Source organism: Habropoda laboriosa, unplaced genomic scaffold, assembly GCF_001263275.1.
Source record: "Habropoda laboriosa isolate 0110345459 unplaced genomic scaffold, ASM126327v1 scaffold124, whole genome shotgun sequence".
In the NCBI taxonomy this organism is placed as follows: Eukaryota; Metazoa; Arthropoda; class Insecta; order Hymenoptera; family Apidae; genus Habropoda; species Habropoda laboriosa.
The window spans coordinates 1,812,686-1,836,617 of NW_017100265.1; the positions used below are offsets into that span (position 1 = coordinate 1,812,686).

At 33.2% G+C, this 23,932-nt stretch overlaps 3 protein-coding genes across 9 annotated transcripts in view; 2 read left to right on the forward strand and 1 right to left on the reverse strand.

Moving 5' to 3' along the window:
* Nucleotides 1-3,567, forward strand: part of LOC108573145 (cyclin-dependent kinase 14) — a 5,264-nt gene extending 1,697 nt beyond the window's left edge. For 2 of the 7 annotated variants that reach the window (XM_017935523.1, XM_017935527.1), the window contains exons 2-7: nt 591-680; nt 1,051-1,179; nt 1,562-1,782; nt 1,859-2,244; nt 2,322-2,869; nt 2,951-3,567. In XM_017935523.1, the coding sequence (XP_017791012.1) occupies nt 591-680; nt 1,051-1,179; nt 1,562-1,782; nt 1,859-2,244; nt 2,322-2,869; nt 2,951-3,042 (1,466 nt within the window). In that variant the 3' untranslated portion in view covers nt 3,043-3,567. Of the gene's footprint in view, nt 1-561; nt 681-1,050; nt 1,184-1,557; nt 1,783-1,858; nt 2,245-2,321; nt 2,870-2,950 lie in introns of those variants that run through there. The other 5 variants (XM_017935525.1, XM_017935522.1, XM_017935524.1 and 2 more) reach the window with 4 other exon arrangements.
* Nucleotides 3,568-5,268: 1,701 nt separating this feature from the next.
* LOC108573159 (lisH domain and HEAT repeat-containing protein KIAA1468 homolog) lies at nt 5,269-10,341 on the forward strand. Its single transcript, XM_017935547.1, has 16 exons — nt 5,269-5,393; nt 5,655-5,855; nt 6,164-6,322; nt 6,400-6,746; nt 6,829-6,942; nt 7,023-7,267; nt 7,345-7,655; nt 7,734-8,020; nt 8,101-8,428; nt 8,516-8,669; nt 8,737-8,860; nt 8,932-9,202; nt 9,302-9,437; nt 9,590-9,789; nt 9,851-10,112; nt 10,194-10,341. The coding sequence occupies exons 1-16, from the start codon at nt 5,342-5,344 to the stop codon at nt 10,339-10,341; spliced, it is 3,339 nt and encodes a 1,112-aa protein (XP_017791036.1). The 5' UTR covers nt 5,269-5,341.
* A 1,297-nt stretch (nt 10,342-11,638) lies between these two features.
* The window catches only part of LOC108573154 (lysophosphatidylcholine acyltransferase), a 26,474-nt gene continuing 14,180 nt past the window's right edge, over nt 11,639-23,932 (reverse strand). Inside the window, exons 3-11 of the mRNA XM_017935538.1 lie at nt 20,144-20,361; nt 14,568-14,680; nt 13,951-14,105; nt 13,715-13,852; nt 13,393-13,518; nt 13,162-13,309; nt 12,943-13,041; nt 12,728-12,872; nt 11,639-12,626 (exon numbers count right to left, since the gene is read on the reverse strand). Coding sequence (XP_017791027.1) covers nt 12,541-12,626; nt 12,728-12,872; nt 12,943-13,041; nt 13,162-13,309; nt 13,393-13,518; nt 13,715-13,852; nt 13,951-14,105; nt 14,568-14,680; nt 20,144-20,361 — 1,228 coding nt within the window. The 3' untranslated portion in view covers nt 11,639-12,540. The remainder of the gene's footprint in view (nt 12,627-12,727; nt 12,873-12,942; nt 13,042-13,161; nt 13,310-13,392; nt 13,519-13,714; nt 13,853-13,950; nt 14,106-14,567; nt 14,681-20,143; nt 20,362-23,932) is intronic.

Here is a 23,932-nt window from a genome sequence, read left to right on the forward strand (position 1 = left end):
ATTTCTAATTTTTTAATGTAATTTTGTAATGATTGTAAATTTTATACATTGCTCAATTAGGTATTAATTTTCTTCAATAGAATAACCTGGTCAATGCAATGAACAACTGCTTCTATTGTCTTTTCGAATTGAGCATACATACTTATATGGTACATAAATTAAGAAAGAATGTCATTTGCATTTGTACAAGCAATTATAAATTCTTTTGCTCCACTGTTTCATTGTTTAAACGAACAGACTGTTACATAGCACAATCATCACTTTATTTAACAGAAGAAAAAATATCATTATCTATATAAGCAGGACAAACTTTTATGTTCTTCTGTGCAAAAGAAGTGTTCATTGATAATATTGTTATATATGATGCACTTTATCCAAGGCAAATATATCTTACACATCCCTGCTACCATTAATCATAAGATTGAGGAACACTGGCATTGCACACTGCATGATGTCATCACACATGTAATAGTCCATAATGTTTGAATTATTCTGAGTTTCTTGGCCACATATTACAGTATGCCAATGTATGAATTTATATATCTTTGTTTTGATTTACAGTTGCTAAAGATTGCGCTTATTATGCACAGGGTCTGTGACAATGCGGGAGAAGAAGGGAGGTGCTCTTAGCAGAGTACAAAAGCTGAAAAAACGGCTTAGCCACAGCTTTGGAAGACTTTGTAAGTATAAATACAATTATTAAATGTTATATAAAACAAATGTACTATCTGAAGTAATTTGTAAAATGAAACATCAAGAATAGTTTGATACTTGATACATAGTACAGTATTTTTTCATTACATAAGATGTGTTATAGAAGCATTAATATCATTCTGAACTCTTTAAAGGTTTCACAAACTTGTTTTATCATTACTGATACTTGTTTTATGTTCTGTGATAATATTACTAATTACTTATAGCTTTATTTTTATTGCTTAATTATTATTCTGATATTTATTTATGTCTAATATGTAAGAATATTGCAAAATACTAATTTAAACATTGTTATCTAGTTTTAATTTATGAATGTTATTATTTTATTTGTTTCAGCAATATCAAAAGAAGAGGCTGATGATGCTGCAAACAGGGGTCAACTGCCATATAATGGCTATTCCGAGGAGTTCCTAGACCGTTTAGAACCAAACGGCAACATACCTGCAGATAAGGATCGCCGTTATGGTAAGTGTGCAATTAATTTGCTATAAAAGCAGTTGTATTAATGTATAAATCATAAATAATATGAAATGTAACTCTATCTATCAAAGTGAAAAAGTTATAAGTGCATCAGCATTTACCAAGAAGCTAAGCATTTCGTTTTTCACAAGACATAAGTTATGTGAATGACTGCTATGAAAGACATTTGCACTGGCCTGTGATAACTGTGGTAAACATTTATTATTTTAGTAATTAATAGCAGTCAGTAGTACAGTTTAATTGACAGAATATGTTATTGTATTATTGAATAAAGGTGCATTGTATAAACATAAGATTTTATGTATTAATAAAATACTAAGGGATTATGATTCTACGTGGATTCCTGTTGCTGTTATTTTAAAGAAAGTTTTAAGGACGAAATTGGATGTCATAGAATGGACAGGTGTGGGCGACCATGAGAGAGTGCATCGGCAGCTTTCCGTTTCTAGTGATTCCAAGCTTCTCGATGAAGATATACGCGAAGAAGCAAGAGTAATCTTACGACCTCGACGTCCACCGCGACCCAAGTCAGAGGTCTTCCTTGGGCCAGAACCTCCTAGAAGAACCAAAAGATTTTCAGCATTTGGGGTAATGTTACATTTATTCTTCCATCCCGTTGCATTCCCTCGACATTGTAATATTAAAAAATTACTCGTACTTACAGGGAGATTCTCCTTTTGGTAAATCTGAAGCTTATATAAAACTTGAACAATTAGGGGAAGGGTCATATGCCACAGTGTTCAAAGGCTATAGTCACCTTACAAATCAAGTGGTGGCACTTAAAGAAATTAGACTGCAAGAGGAAGAAGGTGCTCCATTTACTGCCATTCGCGAGGCAAGCCTTCTCAAAGAATTGAAGCATAGCAATATCGTTACCTTACACGATATAATTCATACGCGTGAAACTCTTACTTTTGTTTTTGAATATGTTCATACCGATCTATCTCAATACATGGAGAGGTATGGAAGCGGTAATGGTGGTTTAGATCCACGAAATGTTAAATTGTTTCTATTTCAACTATTAAGAGGATTAGCGTACTGTCATCGCAGGTAAAGACATGTATATATATATAAATTTAAGTTGTTAAATTTATTACTGGAGACTAATTCATTGTACATTCATTTAGGAGAGTATTACATAGAGACGTAAAGCCGCAAAACTTGTTAATCAGTGAAATAGGGGAACTAAAATTAGCAGATTTTGGTCTAGCGAGAGCTAAATCAGTACCGTCACATACGTATTCAAACGAAGTTGTGACTTTATGGTACAGGCCACCTGATGTTCTTATGGGTTCCACAGAGTATTCTACCTCGCTTGACATGTGGGGTGTAGGTTGCATATTTATGGAGATGTTGACTGGCGAACCAACATTCCCAGGTGTACGCTGTACGTACGACCAACTTGATAAAATATTCAAAGTATTGGGTACTCCTACTGAAGAAACTTGGCCGGGTGTTACGCACCTGCCAGGATACAAACGACATAAACTAGGAGGATTCAATCCTCCGCGAAAATTGGGTCTTTCATTTCCTAGACTCTATGATATTGCCGAAGGTGATAGTATGGCGTCATCGCTTCTACAGTTAAATCCTGATCAACGGATAGGAGCTGAAGAAGCATTAAGGCATCCTTATTTTGCCTCTCTTCCTAGAAAACTATACGAGTTGCCTGACGGTAAGTTTATATACTATACATTTATTGGGAAAAAATAAAAAAAGTTACAAGTGTTATTGATTACTGTTTACTTTTTTACAGAAGTATCGATATTTAGTGTTGAAGGTTGTCATTTGTATACAAATTCGAGGCACGGGTGTGCAGATGCACGTCACACAGCTCTTAAGACTTGAGGTTAAAAGTTAACGTAAAGCAAAAAAAGTAAATAATAAGTAATTCCCAAATTCACATGTTCAGTGAAACGTTCATTCTCATACAGATCAGATTCACACAGGCAACATTGCCTTAATTCACGTACACATTATTTCCACGCGCGTCGATCGCTCTTTCTCAGGGCTGCTCTACAAATTCCAATCATCCTTCATAACACACATACACACACGCATACAAACACACGCGTATACATAATTACGCATTCGTATTTTTGTTTTTCTTTCATCTTTTTCTTTTTTTTAAAAGACTAGTACACGTATCAAATGAATTAATGAAAATAAATTATTAACTGGCGAAGAAAATACGAAAGTAAGCTATCTGTGGCTAAATGAAGTAAAACGATTTTATGAGATTCGCACGCTCGATTTAGAAAGCAAAAGCACGCACGACCCATCCTCGCACTTCGTCCAAATACTAGATTTAGATTGATACCAATCAAAAAAAAAAGTACTATGCCGCCTTGTGTCTCCTGATCTCAATCTGAGTGAAATCTTGAGATGGCGATTGCTGGTTAGAGAAAATATAATAAAATAATTATAACTTAGAAAAATTCTGGAAGACCTGTAATACTTTATATAAATTTTATGCTGTTTTTGATTCTACCGTTGGTTGCTGAGACAATTGAATATATTGGTATGTAACGAAAAAAATCATTGTTCGAATTAAAACTAGTTGTTAATTATATGACGTGATGATAGGAAGTAAATAGAAATCTAAGAAAATAGGGTATCAGTACGGATCAAGTGTCGTAGCTACCAACAACACCATGAAACTCGACAAGACTAACGAAAAAAACTTATCGTTGATAATATCGACGGTAGTGATCTAGTTGTAAGAATTAATATTAGCATGCTAGCGTCGATCGAAGTTCATTATCGACATTTACAAAGTAGTATCTATCAATGATAGTAAATCAAGAACGAAGTAATAATTTTAGACTTAATCAAATCCAATTTGTTCAAACGCTCATATACTAAACAGCCAATGGTGCTTGAACGAATTGTAGGAACAAAATGTTAATAATTTCGTATTAGTTATTTAGAATAATCGTTCGGCCAATCTTGTTTCTAAATGGTTTTGTAAGACCATATATCTAAACGAACCAACTTTAAATAACGTTGCAATAGTAATATAGGGTAACGTAAAACGGTGTTACAGTCCTTCCGAGTTTTCTCTAAGCTACGATGATTACCACGGTAAAATATTACTCCTTTAGTAGTTACATTTATACCGATTTTTCAGCACACTTATAAAAATATCAACGAGGCGAAAGCAAAAAAAAAAAAAATTAAAAAATATTTCGAAAAAATTTGACACGTTATTACTACTATTATTACTTATTAAAAAATTATTATTTGACAAAAGACGCGCAGAAGGTAGATTGTATATAGAACAACAAGTTCGTATTATTGATTACGCTGAGATAGCTGAGCTGAGACTAATAAATGTGACTTTGTAATAAATTAAAGCGTAGTTCGGTACACTTCAGACCCTGTTCTTTGTTAGGTTTTCCATGTGCAACAAGCTACAGGATCGTTTAGACTTTTAAGTGTAACATAATGCAAAACCACTTGTATCTGTAATACTTATTCTGCTTAAGTATTGATTTTATACACATTTATTTCCTTATAATTATATTTTATTTGTAATTTTTCTAAGAAATTATTGATATTCAAATTGCTTCAAACTTGTACTGAGAAAGATAAAGAACTATGTTTTTGAAGTACATGTGTATGTTTACAAATTTATACCTTATATACTATTTAATCAGGCATGTAATTAAGACTTTTGCGAATAATTTAAATATTTCCAAGCAAATAACGTTTTAGTTTTACGCTAGTGTCATACATTCCGAGAGCTTTATAAAAGTATGCAAGTTTAATTTTGTATATTGGTAGGCGTTAATATTACTTAAGCAATAATTTCACTAAACGAAATTTGATAAGGTAATGTTAAATATATAAATTCGTTTCGATATTATATTCAAACAATAATATGCGTTATTAACATAAACTTTTAAGTAATTGACGTATTCGTAGTTGCCACTTGAAAGGCGCTAGTGTACTGACATCACGGAGGGTAACATGGCTTTGTTGTCATCGTAAATGATGTGATGTGTCGCGCAGAGTCAAGTGATTTCTATTAATATACTTAATTAAATTAATGAAAGCATGGCACGCGCTTGAGTGGGTTACTATTTTATTCATCAACCTAGATGGACATGTCATTCTCGGTTAACGTTCGAACAAAGTGAAAGCTATGGCTGGTGCTGTACAGGAGGTTAGGGATCCTCTGTCTACAGACAGTAAAGGTAATAATTATTTTTTAACAGTTAATTTTGTTCAAATGAACATTATGCCTTGTATTTTTAAAATAATATTTGTTTATTGTACGAAATCAAAACGCGAAATAAAAAACATTTTGACAAATACAAATTGTGTCATTGATGCATGTAGAATGTATACACGTCATCGGTAGTTGGAGCAAACAAACTCTCGTATATTAATTTTTTATAATACGACGTCTTCTGCATGAAAATGTCATAATATGGGATGTTTATATATTATTTTAGGATCTGCGACTGTAAAAACATCGTTATCTTACGAAGAAATCGCTAATAAGCTTTTAAACGAAAAGCTTTTATTAACGGCCTTGGAATTACATGCAGAACTATGCGAAGCTGGGAAAGAATTACCTATTTTAAGAGAATTTTTTTCGAATCCGAATCATTTTGAAATTCAAAATATTAAACCAGAACCTTATACTCCTATGCGTATGTACAATATTATGGGAGTCATCTATTTTGTCATAGAAATTTATTAACAGTCAAAATGATAAAAAATACTTCATATATAGACTAACACACAAATCTAATATTATTGCAAGTTTTCATCTTTATACTTACACTGTGATTATTATTCATTTATTGCAGTAAAATGACAAAATATGCAAAAAGTTTTATGAATCATAAGTCCTACTTCAGTATTTATAGTTTGCATTCTTTCAAATAAATTGTATAATTAAATATGTAAAAGAAACTGCAGGAATAATATAATATAGTATTTGCATTTTATTTATTAGCTAGGTCCTCTAGTCAGGCTACTTTAGATTCACTTGATATGACAAGGTATTCAGAAGATGGTGCAGGAGTTGATGAGAGAGTAGCAATTTTAGAGTTTGAACTAAGAAAGGCCAGGGAAAGCATTTCTGCTCTTCGTGCAAATCTCACTGTAGTAACAGGTTTTTTTTTTCATCTTGACTAGTACAGTTTACTAGTTGAAATTACAATAAATAATTTGGTATATTTAATATTTTAGAGTCTGAAGGAACTACACCTAATAAGTGCTCTGATAAGCATTTAGCCAGTAAACCCCCAATAAAACCTCATGAACAAAGAGCTGTAAATTTTCTTGTTAATGAATATTTATTAGCACGTTCTTACAAGTTGACATCAATCACATTTAGTGATGAAAATGAAAATCAGGATTTTGAAGATTGGCAGGATGTGGGATTGAATATTCCAAAACCAGCAGAATTATTACAAATTTATAGGGAATATATGAGAGCAAATGGGTATGATAAGTCACCTTCTGTGAGTGTTGGTGTGCAAACAGATTTCTGTGAGGTAGAGTCTGAGATAGAAAAGAATGAATTTAAAGAAATGGTTTGTAAAAATTATATGCATTTGAAAATTTGGGCTTTATTCCTACTTAAGATAATTTATAAAAAAATAGTATCTTCAATAGGTAAAAAAAGTGGAAGAACTCAGACAACAAACTGTATTGTTAGAACAAGAAAAATTGGATTTGCAACAAATTATTGCCACCACAAATGAAAATTTATCTCAAAATCCGATTAAGGTATAAATCGAAATCATGTATAATAAATGACTTAGAAAAATATTTTCTACGTTCTTATAATTGACGTGATTCTAATACAGCAAGGTAGTAGCGGTACAATACAAACAATAAATTCAAATTCTACCACTCCGGATAAGTTTGAACTTCTTGAAACTCCTGCTCGTGATACATCGAACGTTACTCAAGAACCAGAGGAAGATGATAGCGTTTCAGCTGTTGTTAGTCTTGGTGAAACAGATCCTGGAGATAAAGAATGGACTAGAATTCAATTACCTAGGGTGGATGTCTCAGAAGGAATATCTATCCTTCCAAATCCACCATCTAGGTATAATGTTTCCACGAATAATATACGTTTTTTTTTTTTTCTAGTAGAAATATTTTACAAGAAATAAATGTTTTTAGACATCTACCGCTAAAGTTTAAAATGGAGGTGATAACACACTGTTTAGTAAATGTACCAAATTCCGTAATTTCTTCGGCAGAAGAAGTTTTTAAAAATGGAGTGACACGCGACACTCTCGTTCAAATTTTAGCACAAACATTACCTCGTATCGTACCCAATGTTATCTTAAATAAACGCGAAGAAGTTATACCACTAATACTAAGTGCAATTCGGCTTCATAATGACTCCGGAGAAAGAGAAAAATTATTACAGCTCCTATTCAGCTTAAAGAAGAGACCACAAGAAGATGAAAGACAATTAATATTAGCTGGTTAATGCATTTTATTATGTATAACGTAATTATGTATTTTAAACAAATTATTGCTTTACCTACTTGTTTTAATACTAGGTTTTATTGCTATGGCAAAACTTGAGGATGAACCAATAGAAGGTGAAGAAATATTGACTATTTGTTGGGAACAAAGTCAGCACAAGTACCCTGAGAAGAGGTTACTAGCTATTGAGTGCTGTTCTGTATTAGCTCCATATATGTCAGTAGAAATAAGAAATTCGTTAATGCTCTCTATGCTCCAGCAAATGTTACTTGAAGATAAAGACCCTGCAGTTAGGGCTAGTGTAATTAGAAGTCTTGCACTGTTGATAGCTTTAATGGATGATCCTGATAAATATTTTCAGGTACTGCATACAGGAGAAAATTATTTAACATGCACTACAATGTTTTAAATAAATTACATTGGTAACAATTATTTTTCCAGTGTGAAGAATTAGCTTTAACGGCACTTTATGACACATCGCCTACCGCTGTTGAAGTCGCATCTTCTATACTTTTACCGATTTTAGCTCAATGGGCGCTCTCTCTTAAGAGATTGCAAACACATCTTTTACCGCGTATAATATCTAAAGTAAAAAGTCATTTAAAGTCTGGGCATTCCCAACACTCACCTAACAAAGACCACATAGATGAAGGAAGAATAGTGTCATCAATTGGAGTATTACAATATTTACTTCCACATATGGTTATCTGTATAGTAGATACTGATGCAGTCAGAACTTATGTTGAACATGGCATGTCATCTGATTTGCGTGAGTATAAAATTATAAGTTGATTTATAAAATATTTTTAATTAATTATGAAGTTATTTTAAATTTGATATATATGTTATGATTCAGCTGAGGTCTTCCTGCACTTGTGTCATTCCAATATTGTTAATCCAAAAGTATTTTATGACGGCGATGTAGATGTAGCAACTCTTCTAAATACATTTTTTACAAATACATGGGAAAATGACTCATGGCCGGAATTAGAGTGGTTTACAAATAGATTGTACTTCGTTTTCTTAAGCTAAGTTTTTAATTGACAATTTCGTATATTCACGATTAACGTTTTTCAGAGTTGTGGACGTTTTGGAAATGGTAAAATCTGTCGAAACTGCACAAGAGAACATTTTAAATGCTCTTTTAACGTATGTTCATTCTTTATGTTTGGGTTTTGGGCGATATATCACGCAAACAAGGGTAAATTTAACATTTCAGTCATGTTTAGATATTTTATCGTAAGTATAACTTAACAACCCCCGTGCTTTTAGATTCAACCAATATTCGTATCTGAAGTAACTGAACTTGAGCAACAATTAACGACCCTATCAACAGATAAAAAAAATATGAGTTTAACTTTAATTCCAACATATTTAATTATATTGTCGACTTTAAATGGTACAGAGGTTTCTAAGTCTTTAAAACAGTTCCTTGTTGCTTTATCCATGAGTGGTACCAGTATTACTAGTTTACAGATTGCAATTATTATGTTATGCACTCAAGAACATATGCAAGAATATGTCCTTAGTGGTTTGTGGGATGGTTAGTTGCATCAATATTTTCAGCGCCATTTTGTTTTTGTTTTATTTTTTTGTTAGAAATTTAGTAATCAAGTTATGTCTTCCTTCCCTTTTTTTATAGGGGTAGTGCACCAAAGACCTATCGTAAGATGCGCAACCGCAACACTATTTAGTTGCGTGATAGCTCACGTTTCCGATCGGTTAGCAAGTACTAAGGTAGTTCCTGCAATTGTAACACTCGTTAGTGATCCCGATATGTAAGATACATTTAAAAATATTTGATTTATTTCAAATTAGCGATTCTATTCACACCTATATCTAGAAGTCGGATTTACGAATCTATGAGTTCAGTTATTAATTTTGAAACAACGTGGGCAATTAGCATAATTTAATATTGCGATTCTTGTAGAACTGTTCGATCTGCAGCAATTCCTTCTCTTGGTCGTTTAATAACAGAGTGCAAAGTAAGAGAGATGCGTGATAAAGCACGTTTAACTTTAGAAACCATTGCTAAAGAACCTCAGGGTGTTCCGCCCACTTTAGCACTTCCGTTGGTCTCAACGTTAGCTTTTATCGCTCCTAATTGTCCTCAAAATTACATAGAAGACGGTGAGCGTTTATTAAATTTTACTTCCGATTATATAAAACTAAAATTGTTAATCTTGTACAGTTATAGCTACACAATTAATGGGGATCACTTCATCGACATTACAACAAGGTCGTAAAATTGATCTTGTTAGTGCTTTGGTCGAAGCATATTCTGTTCTGGTGTATTGTCCGCTGAGTAATCAGTGTGTTTCTGGTGTATTGCTGCCAGGATTGAAGTGTCTCGAACAGTTGGTTAATCAATATTTACCTCAACAAAAAGAAGCTGTTCGGTCACTTCTAAGGGAAGCAGAATCGCGGCAGGATCTTTCAAAACCAATGGAAAGGTAAACATGGGACCTGCTGTGAACATTGTGTTTATTTTTAAAATAATTTTGCAACCTATCGTTTCTTGTGCTTTCTAACAGGTCTTTATCAATGAGTTCGGGTCTTTCGTTATCAATGGCTACAGTAAATGTGGGGCAAGGTGTAGAAGACATGAAACAAAGAGTGAGCAAGATATTTCAACAGAAAACTAGTTCACCAAGTATGTCTAGTATTTTTCGAAAGAAATAAGATAAGTCTTTGTCTTTTGATTACTTTTATAAATAGTTGTTTCTTTTTATTTTATTCTTTTTTTTTTTCACAATTTTATATTCTCTTTTGTTGCTTCTTTTCAAATTTCTTTTTCACTTTAACACCTATTGTACTTATCTATTAACGGTACAAGTGATGCACAAAATTTACATCGTTATAATCAGGATATAAGTTCGAAGATGAATATTATTAAACATCACTATAATGGTGTGCCTTTTAACATGTAATTTAAAATCACAAGTATAACGAAATTCAGCTGTTTTTAATATTTAAATCTAAACAACGTAGAGCAAAAGTCAGTAAATAATATATTAATTTTGATTTTTAACTGCACAATTAAGTATATAACCATTGATTACTAAGATAGTTATAATGCTTTACACAATTACTTATTTTAAAGTATTGCAAATAAGTGAAGTGTATAGTTTGTTATTTTATATTACGTGAAGTTATAGTATATTTATTAAAGTGAATCTCACCACTTGTGTATTGTAGATAGTTTATGTATCATATAACGTTATCGTGCTCTTACTAAAAAAAAGATTTCAAATATAAATCGGTTGTGATTATTAAACGTTGAAACGTCTGTAAAGGCAATTTCATTTTGTATTACTGTTTGATATTACAAAACAAAATAGTCTTTATTTTTATCACGTGTAAAGATTTTGTGTGATACCATAGATCTACTACAGTTAATGTACGTGTATATTTGTACTTAAAATCATCATATAGATATAAAACGATAACACCGTTTTCTTCGCTGTAAACAAATGAAAAGAATTAATCAAATTTATTAAAAATAGTTCATATATTGTAAGAATATTTTATTGTATCTATATATATATATACAATTACATATTTTCCCGTATATACATATATATTGATATACAGTACATGTATATAATGTATGTATGCGTATATACGATGATATAATCGTTTTCACTATTTTTCATGACCAACGTATCATCATTTCTTTACGTACATATGCATATATACGTGTGCACATGTATATGTACTTACGTTTATTAAATATTAAATACTGTAGCATGTATTATTACCGTGCAAAGAATAAATTTTATAATATATTTATTCTAAATGCATTGTCCTAAACATGTTCGGTTACCTTAGACATATTAGAAACTCTGGTTAAGTTTGTATGACCCGGTAGCCAACAAGATGTGGTCACACACGCTTTATTGCAACGCGTGAATCCTCGAATTAATCAGTACCCTGAGCAATCTAGATAATAATACTAAGACTAATTTTACTTTGCGTGGACAATTTATTCATCGTGCTTCATTACCTTTTACACGGGGAGGGGAACCTGCGTACGCTTACGTCTAAGAAACCTTCTGTGTAATACTATTTACATGACTTCGAATTTCAAAGTGACAATTTTGAGGGGGGGAAAGTTTTATAGTAAGCTCTACGCGAGTTAACAACGTGAGATAAATGTATCTTTGAACGAAAACATGTGGTACTTCTTCATTTTTTCTTCTTTTTATTAATACCTTGCTGTTGAAACAAAAAGAAAGCTATATCACAACTATCGTATGCGTATGAACCGCGTGATAAATAAAAAAAGACCAACTTGTTTTTTTCTTGTTCTCCGTGTATGTCCCTATAACTATATATTCGTATGTTTGCACTATACAATCTCGTATGAAAGAATAGCACGATATAAAAATTAAAATCTTCATAAATTAAAGCAGTCATATCGTAGCAAATTAAACAATCATTGAAACGCGTGTTAAATAATAAATAAGTATCTTTCTTTATTGCTTCTCTTCTCTTTATACTCCCGGGTTTTTCGTCGACCCTTTCGAAAATTGACTTCGTACTGTAATAGGTTTGATAGGTTCGCTACACGAACACCAGACAATAATTCGTTTCTTCTTTTTCCTTTTTTTCTTCTGCGACTCCTTAATAAATTACTATACGATCTTCTCGTTCCGTTTTTCATTTCCTTAATTCTCACCAAAACGACATTTCTTGCTTCGTCAACGACAATAATACTAAAAAAAAAAATGGCTATCTATTCGTTGAGAGGGTAATAATATTAGCAAGAATGGAACAGATTTATACAGGACTGACGCATGTCTGATTGAGAAGCGGCCTGCTACAGACGCGGTGGGTCCTGTACCTTCGATGAGCATGGAACGAGTCGATTAAATATTCTCAAATGTTTTTTTTCCTCGTCTCGGTATTTTCAGTGAATATATGAGCATATTCTGTTCGTGCTGATATCGCGGCTAACACGAATTCTGTGCAAACACACAAGCACGAAGAAAAGGAGATATTATCGTTAACAGTTAATGTTTTCTTTTTTTTTTTCGTCGTATATACATTACATTGCAGTACTTACCGAAATTTACCGTCGTATCGGCAATGTCGATTTTCGCATTTTGAAAGATTTTGTCCGATTCTTCTTCTGGTATGTTTAACGAGAGCTTTAGAGCCTTTCTCAAACCCATTTTAGTGATTTCTGACAATGATTTCATACCGCACACCTATCAACCATAATATAAGTAATATAAATAATTCGAGGGGTTTTTTTTTTTTTTTTAAGTTCGTACTTACTGCAAACGCTGTTTCGATTTTGTCGAGTTCCGAATTCGCGTTTGTCGTCGCTAATACTGTGAATAAATATTCCTCCAAATCTATTTTACCTTTTCCTTGCTGTAACAATCGAAATGTACATATTTAAGTGAACATTTGCATTAATTGTTAAAGAAATTGTATATAGATAGCCGTTATAATATAACAAATTAAATAACGAGTATAACAAACGATACAGACTCTGTCGTGTATTCGAAAGAGTTGTTGAGTAGTAGGCTCTTTCTCGTCTATTCTGAGGATCTGCGCGAATTTGTCCAAGTTAACTTCCTCGTTAAAGTCCAATGTTTTCTTTTGAACGAACTCTTCTTCTGTCTTGGCCGCTATCAAGCTACCAAAATAACAAGCTTCACGTTATTTTCTAATATAATATTCATTATTGTATATTTGTTCTTTCTATGCATGATAACACACCCAAGTTTGTTACGAAGTTTATGAGCTTCCACTATGGTGGACGCGTGTGGTATATGTAGTTGATGAGCTTTACTAATAATCCGGCAATCATCGTAAGTGTAATCCGATACGGGGATCTGTAATGCTCTGGAAAATAAATAAACGTTCATTTCTAATATTTCTCAAATAATTTTATAATTTCGAGATCTTACATCTATCGCTTCTTCTTTTATCACTCTGTCTATTATTTTTCTATTGTACGTAAGTAAAATAGGCAGGTTAAATGACTATTTGGAATTGTCGTAACGTGAGCATTTGTTGATGTTTAATAAAATACACTTACTCTGCCATAAGGCGGCGCACGTTGTTTGCATAAAGCTTAGGATCCGTTTTCTCAGCTTCACTTGGCTTATAAACAGGAAGGAACTCTATTTCGCAACTGCTATTCAGTTGAGTTAGTGTGAGCCATAATAACTTCAACCTAAAATCATAATTTTCACAATTTAACATGGACGTTGAATGTTACGGTCTTTCTTTTTATTTGAAAAGAAGAAAGAAGTTTCAAAAAGTAGTACTCACGCTCCAGGACCTTCCCATGTCCATGTTACAGTGTCCAGTTTATTAGGGTATCTGATGCAGACAGGCTGAACAGGAACGCCAGGATAAAATGCACCTGATTTGAACGTAATGAGGCACGATCGATTTGTACAAGTACCTTCTGGGAAAATCATCACCTGTAGAAGGAAATCGTTCGTTTAATTTACATATCACCCAGTATATACGTATAGAGAATTGAGAAAAATTTTTTAAATGGACACTTTTTTCTCAAGAAAGCTACCTTCTGTAAGTTTTTATTTTTAAAACATAGTTTTTGTTATCTATTGTAATTACCAAGAAGTATGCTAAATGTTTATCTATATACCTCTTATCGCAAAAAGACGACTAAGCTGCAATTTAATCGAAACATTATTCAATTTTCTATGCATCTAGAAAACTGATGTTTATTCTGAATATACCTTTCTTTATTTTTTTTTTTTTTTAATTATTTTTCAAAATATATGCAATTTGCAAATGATAGTAAATTTTCACGACATCAGCATATGTTGAATTCCTAAAAATTGTATTGCTTTTCTATTTGAATTAAAGTGAAAAGCTGTAATTCACTTATTTTTGACGGGAATGTCTTTTAATGATACCTGTGGCCAATCCTCTTTCGAAGTAGCCCTTTCGATAATTTCCTTGATCGTATTTTGCCGTGAATTCGGATCATCCCTCCAAACATAGACCGGTTGTGTATAGTTGATAAGTTCTGCGAGCGTATCATAGAAAAAGGCACATACAACAAACGGAAATAAAGAATTTAAACGGTGTCGTCGATTTTGATTTGCATGAATTAAATAATCAAATATACTTAAGTGAACGTTAAATCAATTTAACGTCTTTCTTATTGCTGAATTTTCTTTTCGCTTTTAAAAAAATTACTTCGATGCTGTATTATTTAATTCTTCAAAATTCTTTTTACACTTTTCTTACAATTGAGAAAAACTAAATTTTTTCATGAATTTAATAAAAGTGCTTCAATTAAACGCACTGTAAATATAGTATATGTGTTGTGGTGAATGGGATAATCCTTAATAAGTCAATTATGACTTACTTTCTTTTGTCGAATTTTCCTTTGATTCATAGAAAATACACGTAAAGTGTAATTTCTGCAAATCACTATTAATATCTTAATTAATAACTGCTGAAACATTAATATTATTTGCCGTATTTATAACTACGATTGAAACGTTAGTATTACACTTGATATTCGTTATATTATTAACTTCCATAGTATCTAAATAAGTTACAATAAAAAACTTGCAATTAGAATATTTGAATATCCTAGTTGTTAAATATCAAGGTTTTCACGATTTTCCAATTAAAACTGACAAAGGCTTTCAATCTTACAAGTGTCAGTCAGTTTGGATTCTACAAGTGTCAGTATAGATGGTCCTACGCCTATGTTATCTCGCTCGCTGTCAGTCAAGCGTGTAACGTTACACCACTCGGTTTCTTTTACGAGATTTCACGGCTCGACAATTCATAATAGAAAAATATAATTTCTTTAATTTTACTTTTTTTCATCTGCAATTTTTTTTAACATGTTGGTGAGATATTTCTGATGAAAATGATATCAAACACGATATAATTTGAACAACATTTACTTATTTACGTTCGGCAAACTACAAAGGCGGGCGCGAGGCTCGAAAACGTAGTCCCTGACTCTACAAGTGTCAGGTTTAGCTTCCTTGCGGACTGACACTTGTGGAGAATTTACTGTACATGTCTCTTGATCCACCAATTACAAATTGTATTTAAAGACCAAAAAAAGGACTTTAATCAAGGAAGCAATTTGTAACTCTGAAGGAATAAATTGCAATACTAACAGAACACATTTACACAACGCAATTTCTACTTGAAAACCTCTAACAGTCTTAAATTTGCATCGTTCACCCTTTACATTCGCTGTTCCGACTGTTCTCATTAAGTAAACAATATTGTCAATATTTATCTTCATTAACCATATTATTAATCGCATAGATCCATATTGAAGCAAGGATTAACACTGAAATTGAAGATTAAAAAAATTTCTAAATATTTACAATATTTTATTTCTCAATTTCTTATTTGATTTTCTAAATATTTACAATATTTTATTTCTTAATTTCTTATCTCGTTTCTTTTATTTCTAAATATTTTCTAAAATTTCCAAATAAATCTCCGCTTCAATACCAGCAAATAGTAAGGATATCGACAATAAAATAAAAAATACAAAATACAATAACATCGATACAATTGAGATAAATTTTCAAAGATTATTCTGAAGTCAATAATCATTAACCTTCGCGGCATCGCTGAATTTCAGCGACAGCACAAGTTAGTACACCATTTACCAAGGGGTTGACTTTTTGTTAATCGTGAGAAAAAAGAACGGGCCTGAAATCGTTTTTCAATAATATGCACATACTTCCGATGAACGGGTTCAGCCCCGATTCTCGTCTTACGATGATCGAAGGAAAGCCAGTTATGTAGACGATCCCTCCGTCCATGAACGTCGAATGGGGTGCAACCACTAAGATCGGCGCCTCCGCCCTCGTCGCCTGTCTTCCGCGCACAATGATTCTCATTCCTCCTGCTTGGTAAGTCAGCCGGCCCATAAAGCACAGCCAGGGCACTATTTTGCTGCAGGTTTCAATCGAGCATGGTTAACGCATCCCAATTACATTAGCGCGTTCCGCGGTTTCAAGCGTTCTGTTTACTTCGTCTCGAGAATCCAACCGCGAGAACGCAGATATAACCATTTCGCCGCTGTTTAAGCGTGCAGCTATGCTTTTGCTTTGTCGGTTTTCTTTCAACTTTTCATATGCATCGGAACTTTTTCGACTTGTCGGTAATTGGTCGGTAAGGATGGACTTGAGGAATGCTCTGTTAACACGTTGACCGGATAAAATGAATATTATATTTAATTAAAAAAAAAAAAAAAGTAATAAAGCATAATATGATACTATGCTTAGAGTAATGAAAATTTTCTTGTGGTCTCCTGAGCGAAACATGTAAATCTGACGTGGCAGTCAACGTGTTAAAAGAGGGTTTACCTTGTTTTATCTGTCTTTCTTTTTTGGAACACACTCTTAATGGTATAGGACTTGTGTAAAACTTAATAAATATACTGCCGATAGGAAATGCTATTTTTATCATGATTTCTCCAAAGGTTTCTGGATAAATGTTTGATAGTATGAGAGGTATAACGATTTCTTTTTAAATGATTTTAAATACACGAAGTAATGGTCAAACTTTGTAATTTGTGTTTTTGGACAGAATTCGATTGGTTTGTTTTTTGTGATAGAATGACCCTTTATAGTGTAAACTGTAATTTACTTAATCCTTGTGAGTGCTTCCTTTCTAGTATGCTCTCCATAAAATATTCTACAATGTAAATATTTGATAACGCAAGAGTTATTGATTTTTCTATAAACCATCTTTAATCGTGTAGGCAAAGTGTTAAGAATTCGTATTTTCGGACAGAATTCGCTCGGTTTGCTTTTGTGATGGATGAAGATTTGAAAAGGTATTACGTATCATTTTTTGACTCTTTATAGTCTAGCCTAAAAGCCTAGACTATAATTAATGCTGCTTGAGGGTTTCACGAGCGAGTCGTGTTCCTTTGATCTTCCTTTTGAAACAAGTCTCTGAAAGAGAGCGCGTGTTACTCTGGGAATGCTCGAGCAGAATATTAGCGACAAACTGTAAAATTGAAAATTCTCATTCGTTTTTCTCGTACTAAGCAATTTCGCTTAATTTGTTCTACGTTGACAATCGTGTATTCATTCGTCGTGTAACTCTCCCTTGTGGTCACTTCACGCGAAATATTCTCAACACGATCGATGTTTGGAAATTCGTTACGAAATAATTAGCATCGATTGGAAAAGTTGCCTTCGTTGGGAATAACCGACGACAGGAACGAACAGTCCTTTTCTTTTTTTTTTAACAAGTCACGGGACATCACTTTATCGTTTTACAATAAATCAGGTTTAGATGAAAGATTTAGATACTTATTTAGATGCGAACTGTTTTATTGATGACAATTATATTTAAGGAATATATTTGCATCGACATCTCTGGTATTTTATTATAATTAATACAAAAAGAAACTGAAATATTTATAACGAGGTTGAACACCAGAAATTGTGAGATAAACTAGGCACAAGTACTCGAAAACACTGTCCAAAGTCACAGAAAAATCTGTGGACAAATTTGCAGCGACCCTGCAGAGAAGAAAACTAGGAAGAAACTTTAAGAAAATTATTTCTAGCCTAGTGATTGCGAAACGAGGATCGAACATTGACGAGAAAATTGAAAAAAACTCTAAAAATTGAAGTTCCAATACAAAGAGAAAATTTCAAACTTCGTGTGTGCAATTTTCAATATATTTCAACATTGAAAAACTCTATCCCTTGCAAGTAATCTGTAAAAACTAACACGTGTGTTTGAACGGTGTTAATTTGATTACTCGGATTACAAACGTTACAAACAGGGGTGTACCGCTGGTATTTTTCAATATTCCACGGTATACACATAGGGAGCACTTCGCATCAGCCCAGTTATTTGCAAACTGAAAGATACACCGGGCAATTTCTCGCGAGCGCACGTATAAGAGAGAAGCACATGGCCCGTATGGCAGCAAAACTACACCACCGGTTTATTTGCACAAGAGTGAAACTTTACTGCTACAGAGCCACGTGACATTGTACCGAGAAAGTTTATGCTACAGTGGAGTTCGTTACTCGACGAGCACCGGCAATATCCGTGTTATCGGTATATTTACGTACTTCGTAATATCTACCTCGAGAAACCTCCTTTTTTTCTTCCTTTCTTTACGTGGATGAAAAAATAGAAAGGAACGAAATGGGTATTTTTTATTTACCACGAAGTGTATCGGAGGTTCGTGGTTGTTTTGTAAAGCGTGGGAAAAATGTACGAAGGAAAGGAATCAAGAGAATCAGGAGCGGGAGAGAAATGAATATATGAAGCGGTATGATAGCCTCGTGAAGCGTTTATAGGTGTAACAGCAGAGTATATTCCTTTGAACCTTGTAATTCGAGCACAATGTGCTCCAAGTGTGTCCCATACCGTTAAGTAGTGCCGGTTAATAGCATACTATAGGTTAGGTTAGGTTAGGCATGCCCATTATTCCAGACTTTTTTTTTTTTTAGTAACAATATAGATTTTCCCATTCACCACATATATACATTTTGCTTGTTAGCTTATTTTCAGCATTTCTTCTTCTTCCTTTTTTTTTTTTTTTTGTCAATGTGAGTTGTGACTATGTACTTTTTTTTTTGCTAGATTTTCTTTTTTTATGGATTTTGTAATACACAGGTAATCGTGATTGATTGTAATTTATGAGCTTAGTATCTAAAATGGTAAGCAGGATCTCGTTTTGTTGAGATCTGTCCTTTTAATCGTGAAATGATTCGTTTGGTAAACATGAACCGCAAGTTGAATTAAAATGTGGAACCTTTGCATTTGCAAGCTGCTACGAATTTTTCTTTTAATAAGTAGAAGCATGAAATGAGAAATACGAAAGAATATGTTTGTATTCAAAGGTTCACCTTGCAGGAATAAAAGCGGAGGATATGAAATTTTCGCGTCTGTAATGAGATTTGTTAGAGTCGTGTTCCATCGTTTTATGATGCGGAAAAGGAATCAAAGAAAGTAACTTCTACTTTTCAAACGTACTGTACATATTTTCTCGTGTATCGTTATTCGTCTTTCTGAAATTCTCGAATTCGTTCGAGCAACGCGTACAATTATCGTCTTATTTCCAAAACAAAGAAAAAAGTGCCTTTTCACTGGTACAATTTTTTCACAATTTTCAAAATTAAGAAAGAAAATAAGTGTCGCGCGAGTGGAAACAAAAATTCCCCGATAAAGCTAAAGAATAAAGCGTATTCCTTTACTTTATCTTTCGAGACTCGAAACTCCACTTTGAATAATTTCTGAAAAGCAATTTCAATCAAATTTTTCACAATTTTCAAAATTAAGAAAGAGAACAAGTGTCGCGCGAGTGGAAACAAAAATTCCCGGATAAAGCTAAAGAGTAAAGCGTATTCCTTTACTTTATCTTTCGAGAATTGAAATACCATTTCGAGTATTCCCGAGAAAGCAATTTCAAGAGATGGAACGACGACTCCGGTGACTTTTGACAAAGCAAATGTGCGAGACCTACTTCCGAAAAAAGGAATGCGCCCGGTCTCCGCCTTGGCGACGATGCTCGGTCCGCCGAGGTAGACAACCGGAAGTGCGTCGAAGAAGCTTGAATGCGGGGCTAGGGCTAACACGGGGGCATCCTTTGTTTCCGCTTTACGACCTTTGACCTTCAGATGGTGAAATCCCCCGCAGATGAACAACGCTCGCATCATCCAGCAGATCACAATTCGCATGTCTCTGTTTTTTTTTTCATTTTTTTTTTTTGTTTTTCAAGCGTTTTTTAATTGGCACCATTTTACATGTAATTATATCGCGTTCGTCATTCAACAAGCAACTCTGTTACACTCTACAATCGTGCGATTGTTACCATTCGACACACGACACTCAGAATGATTATGAAATTCGTAGAATCTCGTTTACTGTACACAGCGTGGGGGGGTTTTATTTCGTAATGTTTCGTGTTTACGTTTTGTTCGATCGAACGACATATGGTAATTAGTAGTGAAGCTATAATACGTGGATAATGTTGATTTAAGGTCGTCGATTGAGAACATTATTTGGCAAATAATGTAAAAATTCGACTGTAAATTAATTAATCAAAATTTACGGCTTTTGAGTATTTTTCTGAATAGGTTGTACGTAATCGAGATTCTACTGTGTGGATCCGATGAAGTGTTTCGCAAGTGTTTCTGACAAAGAAGTAAATTAACGTAACAACGAATCTAGGTGTATTTAAAAAGAATTGTTGCATGATGCTGAATAGCATTGCACGATTAACGAAAAATTGATTCGTCGACCAAAGTAAGATTTTTTTTTTAATTTAAACAAACTTAAGCATACAAAATTTTGACTTCACGAGCATGCAGGGTGCCTTTCTTCGAAATATCTCAAACGGTTTTGCATAGAAGAGTGAATTCTATTTTGTAAAAGAACACGATAACACCGTGACAATTGACATACGCGTTAAGTTGATCAATTAACGTTAGGTTTCATCAACTACGAATCGAAAACTAACATTTTCTCATTTTTATTCGCGTTATTCTATATTTTGTACACGTTTTATTATGATTATGACGCACGATCGGATGTCACCTTCAAGTCAGATAAGTAATTCTCAAGGGTTATGCTCAATTCTATGACCGCACTGTGTTGAATTATTTATTAAAAAGTAGGAAAGACCATGTGGCCCAGTTGGATGTAAGAAGTCTTTTTTATTGATCATTACACGAATAAAGAAAGACGTCGTACCTTTATACTTTAGCTTCACAGAACGAAGTTTGTAAAAAATTTGATTGGACGACTTAGAAAATTACTTTATAATGAATTTAATTTTATGATATGTCATTTGTACGATTTTCAATAACAATTTCAAAAAATTTAACGTATTTTTCATTATATTTGCAAGCACATATGTATGTGTCACTTTGTTTCGAAAATTTTAACTGATTAATTTATACACGTGGTGCATTGCATGTAAAAATCGATATTCTGCTTCTATTAAAACGTGCACGAAAGCTTTTCATTTCCAGTAAATAATAACTATCGAGAAACTAACACTAAACGTGTGAAATAAAAGCAACCTAGGCTAATCATTATTTTATGCAAGCAGCTACGTACATTTGCATGCAAACCAACTTCACCGATAACATTTCTCCTTGTGAAATATTCTTACGTTAGGTTTTATTATTCTAAACGGTGTTCACACGTGAAAGTATTAACGAAAGTTCTGTGACACACTTTTCATCACGGAAATCCAAACAAATTCTCCTGTTAAATCTTGCTGTATTATAACGAAAAATAATTTTCACAAGTTTGGTTATCTATAATTTTTTCTTAATCTGTATAATTTTCATAAGAATTTTAATCTACAATTTTTCGTTACTTGCACTTTACACTCTAAACTATAAAATTATTAAATGCAAAAATCTGAAATAAAAATTGAAAATCCAAGTTCTAATTTTCACACTTTAGTCGTCTCTATAATTTTTCCTTATCTCTACTATAAAGTGTAAAATTATTAAATGCAAAAATCTGAAATAAAAATTGAAAATCCAAGTTCTAATTTTCACACTTTAGTCGTCTCTATAATTTTTCCTTATCTCTACTATAAAGTGTAAAATTATTAAATGTCAAAACTGAAAATTCTAATTTTCACAACTTTAGTCATCTATAATTTTTCGTTATCCATACCTTGCCTTAATCAAGTACAGAATTATTAAATGCAAAAATCTCGGTACAATAGTAAAAAAATAAAAAATAATTTCCATTTCCATTTCAGCAACAATTAAAAGAAAAAAAAAAGAAAAGACAAGAAATCTAAATAAAATTACTCATCGATACAACATCCAATATCGTTCGAACTTTCAATCTCATCACGAGAGTAACTTACACCATTCTACTTCCGGCAAAACAAGAAAACGAAAAATAATAACAAAATGAATATTTAATCGTAATAGAACGGTGCGCGAGTAACAGCTGTCTACCAAAACGTTTCAGTCTGTCGATCCGTTTTAGAGAAAATCTCTCGAGCCGTTTGCACGTGAAACTCGTTTCATCGCGATCGGAATTACAGAGATTAAAGGTGTATCGTTCGGAGCGTGTCCGGGGCGGTATACAAGTGGTGGCACTTGTTGCGATTAAATGTCTCGTGCAATGATCGAAATCACGGTATAAAGATTGTCCGGGGGGAAGCGTGTGGCGGTCGCGAAAATTCCATCGATTCTCGACGCCCATACAGAGGCGGACGCGAACTACTTGCCTGCCTGACGCATACTTTCTCCCGTTACTTATTCTTTTTATCGTTTATATCCTCCGCTCGTTTCTTTTCCGCGGTCATTCACGCTCTCTCCCCCCGTTCGACGCATCTTCAATCGTTTCAAGTGTGCCTCCATGAAATAAAATTCTTCAACGGATTTCCGCAATTTATCCTTCCTGTTTCGTCTCTCGGCGACAATGAATCTTTGCCAGGACCATTTTTAGCTCCTCTCTCGCTGTACCCGTGGGCTACGGTATACACTACCGGCCAAATCTTTCGAATCACTGTGCATTGCAAGTTACACAAAAATTTCCAGAAAGAACTAACCAATTTTGAGAAGTTTTTAACGAATTTTTTATAAATTGTATCAATCGAAATGGGGTAAATTGCAATTGATCTCTACAACAGATTCAATATTGGTGTAAATTGACAAGTGATTCCAAATTTTTGGCCGGTAGTGTATACGATTTTATGCCCGTGTGTGCTCGATATTTTCGGCTCGAAAAAGTGACAAATTTCTCAACTCGCTAGAAACGATCGTGAGAAGAACTTGTTTTTTTTTTTAGTTTGACTTTAGATACGTCGGTGTCTACGGTTGGGTGAAATTTGCAAAATTTGTCATATTATCTTGTGAAACGCCGAGCGATTTTATCGCCTTTTTTATTGGTTTGCATGCAACTCTGTTCTAATGTTAGTTATCTCCCTAGCTTACGTGCTTTCTCACTTTCACGAGCTACACTTTTAGTTGCTGTAAAATCTAATTCTGTTGCCGATATTTCGTATTGTTTTCTGCTTCAAGTGAAACTAATTTTATGTAGTTCGAACGTGGATCAAAATTTTGTGCTGTTTATTCATTGCACAAGAGAATATTCTCAAATGATTATCTATCACTCAAGCATTTTAATAATTTTTTCAAACTGTAATACAAATTATTTTACTTATTATTAAATTTTATATCGTCAAATGTATTCGTTAAAATTTATCTACTGATTTAATGTAAAAATTTAAAATCTGGTATGGTATTTTAAAAAATTATTAAATCTTGCTGACATT

Bases quoted from the DNA above. Each gene is read 5' to 3' on its own strand.
- LOC108573159 (XM_017935547.1), top strand. From the start codon at position 5,342: ATGGCTGGTGCTGTACAGGAGGTTAGGGATCCTCTGTCTACAGACAGT. The intron at 6,323-6,399 runs GTTTTTTTTTTC...TTAATATTTTAG, and splicing joins AAATCTCACTGTAGTAACAG to AGTCTGAAGGAACTACACCT. The intron at 8,861-8,931 runs GTAAATTTAACA...CCGTGCTTTTAG, and splicing joins GATATATCACGCAAACAAGG to ATTCAACCAATATTCGTATC.